Here is an 8,599-nt window from a genome sequence, read left to right as displayed (position 1 = left end):
CACAATGTTGATTTTTCCAATCCAAGAACATGGTATATCTCTCCATCTGTTTGTATCATCTTTAGTTTCTTTCATCAGTGTCTTATAGTTTTCTGCATACAGGTCTTTTGTCTCCTTAGGTAGGTTTATTCCTAGATATTTTATTCTTTTTGTTGCAATGGTAAATGGGAGTGTTTCCTTAATTTCTCTTTCAGATTTTTCATCACTAGTGTATAGGAATGCAAGAGATTTCTGGGCATTAATTTTGTATCCTGCTACTTTACCAAATTCACTGATTAGCTCTAGTAGTTTTCTGGTAGCATCTTTAGGATTCTCTATGTATAGTATCATGTCATCTGCAAACAGTGACAGCTTTACTTCTTCTTTTCTGACTTGGATTCCTTTTATTTCTTTTTCTTCTCAGATTGCTGTGGTTAAAACTTCTGAAACTATGTTGAATAATAGTGGTGAGAGTGGATACCCTTGTCTTGTTCTTGATCTTAGAGGAAATGGTTTCAGTTTTTCACCATTGAGAACGATGTTGGCTGTGGGTTTGTCATATATAGCCTTTATTATGTTGAGGTAAGTTGGGAGGGGGCTTTCTGTCAGCCGCCCACCCCAGGGCCTGGGCCTGCAGCCTCCCTTGAGGGCTGTGACAGTCCCGCCGAGGCTGGATCTCGGCCAGCTCTGGACCAGGATAGGGGCTCCTGGCGTCCCATGTATGAGACCCTCGCATCCCCCGTGCAGGCCCTACAGCCCCATGAGGAAGCTGAGACTCAGAGGCATGGGTCCCTGAGCTCAGGCCTGGGCAGAGCAGGCCTTTGACTCCAGAACCCAAGCACAGGCAGGGGTCTGTACCACAAGATGCATAGCATCAGGGTCTCAAAGGGATTCCTGCCCCCAGGAGCCCCAAGGCCCGACTAGGCCCAGCCGTGGCACATGGCAGGTGGCAGCAAGACTCTGGGGGGCTTGTTACAGCGAAGGGGTCGGGGGTTGGAGTAGGACATTCTGACTGGTGAGGCCCTGGCCCCACTAGAGACTAGAGGGTGCTGGGTGGGACCTCGGGAAGCCAGAGGAAAAGCTGGGACCCCTCTCCCCCATGCACATCCTGGGACCTGGCCCCTCCCGGGATGCTGAGTTGGGCTGAGAAGCCTCAGGCTGCACTTTGGCCCTTTGGCCTGTGTCCTTTTATGGCTGGAATAGCTGGACACGCCCAAGGTGCTTGGCAACCATCAGGGCATCAGGAGCCACTTCAGAGCGCTAATGGGGGCCGTGGTGGCTGGGAAGATTCCACTGTAGAGATAAAGGTGCCCGAACAGGAGTGCGGGGGGTTGGAAGGACCCCAGTGTCCCTCTCTCCTCCCGGGTCCTGGACTCCCCTGCCACCCTGACAGGGACCCAGACCCACTGCATGCTGCAGGCCAACCTGGCCGGGCAGGGCCAGGAGAGCAGCCCCTGTCCAGCAGCTTCAGACAAAGCCTGGGCTCTTTCTGGCTCCTTGTGTGGCCTCAGCTCCCCTGTCCGGTATCAGGGTACAGAGCCCTCCACGCTGCACTGGGCCCTGAGGGTGCAGGCCGGGGTGGGCATTCCCGTGAAGGCTTCAGACCCCATGGCTGCTCGGCCTCCCTCCCACTCACTCTGTCCACGGTGCCTGGAAGGGCGGTGCTGGGGCAGCTCGGCTGAGCCTCCCAGGACAGACCTGCTCCCAGCTGGCGACCCAAAAGAGCAGAGCAGGCCAGGCCAGAGGGTGTCTGACCAACTCCAAATCCAAGGCCACCCCCCATGCTCAGAGAACCAGGGGCAGGGTGGGGGCTCCCCTTAGTGTGGCCGAGAACCCCTCGGAGGCAGCCGGCCAGAGCCTCAGAGCACAGGGATGTGCCAGGGGATACTGTGGGTGGGTCCAGGGCAAGGCGGCGGTGCCTGCATCCCCCCAGCCCAGGTTTATTTAAAAACAGCGACTGAGAACAGGGTAGGATGAGGTGAAGTTGTTATCTCTGCAAAGTGATGAGCAGCCGGAGACTCAGAAATCCACAGGCCCAGGCGGCCGCCCTGACCGCTTAGGAGACGAGAAGGGAAATGGCCCCAGTCAGAGCAGCAGCCTCTAGGCACCCTCTGCGGGGCCTCGGTGCAATCAGGACTGGCCTGCTGCAGGAGAAGAAAGCTGGAAAAGACTAGAATACAGGGCAGCCTGAGAGATGGATCCTGCGGGAGCCAGTTTCCCATATCAGTTTATCCATTTGGTGGAATTCCAACAAAACACCCATTTTTAAAACTTGGGTGAAATTCATATACTATAAAATCTACCATTTTAAAGTGAACAATACAGTGGCATGTAGTACATTCACAACGTCGTGCAACCCACATCTCTATCTGGTTCCAGAACGTTTTCATCACCCCACAGAAATCCCGAACCCGCAAGCTGGCACTCCCCCCCCCGCCCCCGCCCCCAGCCCCTGCTTTCTGTCTATGGATTTGCTGCTTCTGGACATTTTGTGTAAGTGGAATCACAAACTCTGTGGCCTCTCGTGTCCGTCCGTGTTGTAGTGTGTGCTGGCCCCTCACCCCTTGCCACGGCTGAGGGGCGCCCCACTGTGCGGACGGACCACGGTTTGCCTGTTCACCTGTTGATAAACATTCAGGCTGTTCCCACCGTTTGGCTATTGTTTGTGCTATGGTGAACACCTGCGTATGACACCCATTTTCTAACTTTGTAAAATAGTGTTGAAGGGCGCTTGGAGGAATGGGAGGCAGGAACCAGCTCAGTTCTGTGTGCTCTCTTGGACATGGAAACAGATTTGGAAGATATGGTGACGAGTGCAGTGACCACCAGGCAGACAACAGGAACCCCCAGAGGCCAGTCACCCAGGGGGACAAGAGCCCGAGGTACAAGCGGGGTTGGGATGAGGGGGCATTTGCGTTCAAGGGTCACCTCATGGACTAAAGCAGATATCAGTGAAGTAAAGAGTTGTCAGCAATACAACCATTAAAAATATGTGGGACACACACAACGCACAACAGCCAAAAAGTGGGAACATCCAGGTTATCTATCGATGATGAACCAATAAAGTGTTGTTGGTCCCTCCATACACATTTTATGGAGTGTGTATTGTACCACAACTAAAAAATACGTGGGAATATTTAGCTAATTTCTGGATGGGAAAGACATATTTTTTTTAAAAAAGGAGGAATTTCCCAAGCAGAAGAGGGATAGGTTTGATTTTGTAAAAATAGAAAATGTTGTTCTACATCAGTCCTGAAGCCAAAACTCATGACGCTAGGAAGTGCTCCTGCCTTGGGGAGAGCAAGGGTGGGGTTCCTGCCTTCTAATGAGCCCCCAGATGGACGGAGAAATCTTGAGAGGACAGGAGATTCATCCGTGAAGGAAGGAGTGCTCCTTCTATACCGACCACCAAGGGCATCGCATCCAGATATTGTTTCAAAGCTGCCTGATCACACCATCATCTGTGTCCCTCAGGGAGCCCGTGGGCCAGGCCTCGTGGGCCCCAGCAGGGTGGCTCCAGAGGACACATGGGCAGACAGGTCCACAGTCCAGAGGGCCGAGAAGGCCGCAGCCATGGGGCAGGAGAAGGAAACCCAGCAGCGCAGCTCAGGGGAGCCTGGGTCCCCTCCCCTTTGCATCAACAGCTTCCAGATCCTGCCTGGTCCCAGGCACCCCTCAGCATGGCCCCTGGGGGCTCAGCTAGGAGGGAGGGTGGGACCCAGGCTCCAGTGTGGGGAGAGGTCGGGGGACCCTGGAAGCTGACCCTCATCCTAGGGCCGCCCTCTCAGGCCTGATGACCACAAGGGCACAGACCCCTACGGACCAGGCCACCTTTCAGGTGCCCAGCAATGGGAGCCTGGCAGCGTGTGGGAAGGGGGAGGGGAGAGGGTGGGCACTCTGTCCCCAGAACGGCTGCTGCCTTCGGCTGCAGGAGGGCCGTGGGTCTCCTTGTCCTGAGAGCCCCATCCCCCACCCGCCAGGTGGTAAAACTACCCACCCACCACTCTGCAAAACATCCTTTAATTAAACCCTCCTCAAACTGCCCAAACGGAGGGGATACCTGTTTCCTGGGGGGCGGGGGGTGGGTGGGACAAGTGGGGGGCACGGGGAGCCACTCGGGGTGGGAGCAGAAGGGAATCATGGCCAGTCCCCACTGCCCAGCGCCGGCCCCTGTGGATGGCACCAGGAGGACCATGCCCTCCCCCTCCTGGGGTGCCCCGGTGCCCACACCCACAGGCCCAGCGCCCTATACCCCGCAGCCACGGTCAGCTGTCTGTGCAGATGCCACGGAAGAGAGTGGCTGAGAAAGGGCCTCAACCCCCCTCCCCAGAGGCAGGGGCCAGGGGAGGGAGGTTTGCTCGGGCAGAGACCCTGCTGCCCCCAGTGTGGGGACCCACGCAGGTGGAGCCCCCAGACCCCCATCAGTGCAGATACAACAAATGCATAGCTGTCACCACCATGTCCAGATATGCAGCCTGAGGGAGTGGGGAGGGGGCGGGCCTGGGACAGGGAGGAGCAAGGGCCCTGGAGAGGGGTGAGAGCTCGGGGAGGGAAGGACGGAGACGGGGACCCCAGTCAGGCTCCTGGACAGTCACTGGACCTTCAAGGTAAGGACCCCAACTGGACAGAGCCGCCATCACTCAATTATCAATCATCACATCAATCACTCAGTTATTCATTCAGCAAACACACTTCAGGTTCATGGTGGCCAGACCAGCCCTCAGGAGCCAGGATAGCATGGGCCAGTCTGTACAGGACAGCAGCAGAGGGGAGGCAGCACTTTAGGGCTGGGATTCCCCATCAGCCAGGATGGAGCGGGGACATGGACCCAGCAGTCTCTCCAGGTCCTCAGCCCACCCAGTCCTTGAAGTCCAGGGTTCTGCTGGGGCCCTGACAGGTGACCAGCCAAGACCCTATTCTCAACGTCGATCACCTCCCTGACACCCCCAAAGGGTGTCCCAGCTCTCAGCCCCCAGATTCCTGTGGGAAGTTCTTCCTGGTGTCTACCCATGGTCTGCCTTCCTCCTGTCCCAAAATGCCCAAGAGGGTGGGCCCTTCCTGACCCTTCCTTGGGGCCCTACCCAGGGCACCCCTCACTCAGCCCTCAGGGTGGGCCAGCCTTGATCTCCCTCACTGTGGGGCTACAACACCGGCTCTGCCTGTGGGGGCTGCGCCTCCGTCACCCACCCCTCCCACCCTGCACCCCCCCTGCCTGGCAAACAGCCCCCCCCATCCCGATCCCAGAGGAAGCCTCACCCTGCCCCGCAGGCCGGATTTCCTGAGTAAGGTCACTCTGGGAGCCACTGGAGCCCAGTGGCCAATAAAACCCATCGATGCGGAGAGAGAGACAGTAAAGCAGGTCACCCCCCGAGGGCACTTGCTCTCCCCGCCCCCTGCCCCACTCAGGGCCTGTGGACCCGGGACCTGCAAGCAGTGTGGTGGCGGCTCTGTGGTCCCCGCAGCTGTGCCCAGCCTGTGCTGGGTGCGGAGGGCAGTGGCCAGTCCAGGCTGCATCCCCAGGCCCACCGTGCCATGTCCACGGTTCCCTGGGCTCACGTTTCTCCTGGAACACTCCTGTCCCCGCTTCCCTACAGGCTCTCAGCAGTGCCTAGTCCTCACTTCCTCCCATTCGGTGTCCCACCATGGCCAGTCCTGGTCACCAGCTCCCACCCAGACCCAGGGTCCATGGGCTGCCTGGAATCAGCTCCTCCACTCGCTGGGTCCATCAGGCTCTGGGCACACACACAGGCACACACATGTCTACACATGCACTCACACACAGGCACACACACTCACAAGCAGACACATGCACACGCATACACACCCACACATTCACACATATATACACACAGGCACATGCACGCACAGAGGCACATACACACACACACTCACATACAGGCACACATGCACACACACTCACGCCCCTCACACCCATCACAGGCAGGACTGGTCAGGTTGCTGCTGGTGTCTGCAGTCCCCACACGGGCACTCTTGGCTGGCGCTACCCTGGGGAGGGAGATCAAGATGCCAAATCAATTGGGAGAAATTGACCTGGGCAGATATTTCTGAGCCATCTGCTTGCTCCCCCAAATTATTCTGAGTGGATGCACTTTGCATCCGAACCCAGGGGTGGTGGGAAGTGGTTGGCTGAACGAACCTGTTTCTCCCAGGCACCCATCCCTCCCTGGGATGCTGGTCCCCCTAGGGCCGGGCGGGGGTGGCTTTAGTCACCCCCACCCCCAAGACGGAGCCCAGGAGTGGCAGAGACAGCCTGGGGCTCAGGAGGCAGCCGTGTTCCCACTTGATCAGGGATGGGGGCAGGGGCCCCAAATGAGCCACCCACTCCCCGCACCCACCAGCCATGGAAGAATCAGATGCATCCCCTGCATCCTCCGGGGCCAAATCCTAACCCTGCCACCCCCAGGAGGCGAGCCGGGACAGCCCCACCCCTGTCGTTCCTTTCAGCTGGCTTGTGTACACTTTCCCCTGCCTTATCATCTAAGTGTCCCGCTGCCCACTTCCAGCTGGGTGTTTGCCTACCCCCATCCAGCCGAGTATGATCCACTTGCTCTGATTTGCACTGGCTTCAATCGGCTCCAGGGACAATATTTGCTCTGGGAAAGAGTCAAACATTTATTCTCTAATTTATTCAGGGAGCAGTTGTCAAACACAAGCGCCCTTATTATGTGATCTCGTTTCCAGGGCTTGGCCTCTGTCTGGGGTCCGTGCCGAGGCCCAGGTAGCGCTGACCCAGGCTTTCCCCTGCTCAGCACGGCTCTGCCTGCTCCCCGCACCCTCCTGGTGTCGGCATCCTGCTCTGGGACAACTGAGGACAACTGAGTTGGGGGCGGCACTGGGCAGGGCTGTCTCAGATGGGGGCTTGCAGGTGAGTGACCCCCACATTCTGGCTCTTCTCCTTCCAGCCTCGCAAAGAGGCCCAAGCACCAGGGAGCCCAAGGCCTTTCCCAGCGAGGCTGCCAGGGCATCTTCTCTGGGACCCGTTTTCGGGCCTGGGGGGTGGGAGGAGCGCATTTCTCGGGGGTGGAGAGAACAGGAAGCCGAATTCCTCCAGGGTCTGGCATCTGCGTACGCCTCACTCGGCCTGGCCTCTCCAGTCTGCTGTTTGCCTTGGGAGGCCGCTCCCCCCACTGCTGTCTGGCTATTTCTCCTCTTCTGCTCCAGTCCCCCTCCTTCTCCGGGAAGGAAAGCAGAAGAGGTGGCAGTGGGTTCCTGTACCCTCACCTGCCCCCGCTCCACACACCCAGGACGGCCTCTCCCGGGGTCCCCTCCCGCGGCCTCCACGCTCACAGCTTGCTGGTCTGCATGAGCCCGTTGGCCTCGCAGCTGCGTGCGGGCAGCATGGCCTCCTGCAGCCGGCTGCTCTGGCCCGGCCGTGGCTCCGTGGCATCCGCGTCCTCAGTGCCGTAGCTCTTGCGGAGGCACAGAACCTTCCGGAAGCTCTGGCGGAAGTTGTCGGAGAGGAAGCCGTAGAGCAAGGGGTTGGCACAGCTGTTGGCATAGGACAGCACGACCACAAAGAAGTAGGCGCCGGCGGAGGCGGGCTCCTCGGGCAGCACAAAGGCCAGGTTGACGATGTTGACGATGAAGAAGGGCAGCCAGCAGCCCACGAACACCAGCACCACCACCACCACCATGCGGGTCACCTTGCGCTCTGAGCGCCGCCGCGTGGAGCCCACGCGCATGCCCGAGGCCTTCAGCTTCACCACGATGAGCAGGTAGCACAGGCAGATGACCAGCAGCGGCCCAAAGAAGCCTAGCACGGACGTGTAGATGATGAAGATAGCACCCCACAGGCCCACAGGCTCTGGCCAGCTGAGGTTGCAGGTGTTCCACCCCTCCTGGATGTCTGCAAACACCACCAGCGGCAGTGACATGACCAGAGAAAAGGCCCAGACCGTGGCGCTGGCCAGCTTGGCCACCCGAGGGCGGCGCCAGCGGGCGGAGCGGATGGGGTGGACCACGGCCAGGTAGCGGTCCACGCTCATGACGGTCAGGCAGAAGATGCTGGTGAACTGGTTGATGCCGTCCAGTGTCATGACCAGGCGGCAGAGCACGGGGCCGAAGGGCCAGTAGGAGATGGCGTTCTGCGTGGCCACGAAGGGCAGCCCCAGCATGAGGAGCACGTCGGCCACGGCCAGGTTGAGGATGTAGATGTTGGTGACCGTCTTCATCTTGGCGTGACGCAGTACCACGTAGATGACCAGCGCATTGCCGCCCAGCCCCACTGTGCACACCAGCAGGTAGAGCACAGGCACCACCACCGCCCGGGCGCCCGGTGAGGGCACCAGCCCCGCCAGCGTCCCATTCTCGCCGCCGCTGCCTGTGGCTGCCGAGGAGGCATTCCAGCTGGTCAGTGGGGAGGCCGGGAACAGAGGCTCCATCGTGGCTGCCGCGGGCAGGGCAGGGTGAGCGGGAGCACCGGGCGCATCCACTGCAAGAGAATGAAGCACACGGAGCGACTGACCAGGAGGGTGTCTCCCCTGCGCCCGGCCCCACTGGCCCAGGAGGCGCAGGATTACCCTGTGGCGCCAGGTAAACATGATTACTCATGTTCAACTGGGCTGGGAATCACATTAAGCAAATTGTTTGGAAAACAAGC

The 8,599-nt window shown here is 59.0% G+C and overlaps 1 protein-coding gene across 1 annotated transcript; it reads right to left on the bottom strand.

The window, feature by feature from the left end:
• Positions 1-7,283: 7,283 nt before the first annotated feature.
• Positions 7,284-8,381, bottom strand: SSTR5 (somatostatin receptor 5). Its single transcript, XM_060123882.1, has one exon. It carries the CDS (start codon positions 8,379-8,381, stop codon positions 7,284-7,286), a length of 1,098 nt encoding a protein of 365 aa, XP_059979865.1.
• Positions 8,382-8,599: the final 218 nt, after the last annotated feature.

Source organism: Lagenorhynchus albirostris, chromosome 15, assembly GCF_949774975.1.
Source record: "Lagenorhynchus albirostris chromosome 15, mLagAlb1.1, whole genome shotgun sequence".
Classification (NCBI taxonomy): domain Eukaryota; kingdom Metazoa; phylum Chordata; class Mammalia; order Artiodactyla; family Delphinidae; genus Lagenorhynchus; species Lagenorhynchus albirostris.
Note: the sequence above shows the minus strand (reverse complement) of the source record. Positions and strands in the feature narration are given on the sequence as shown.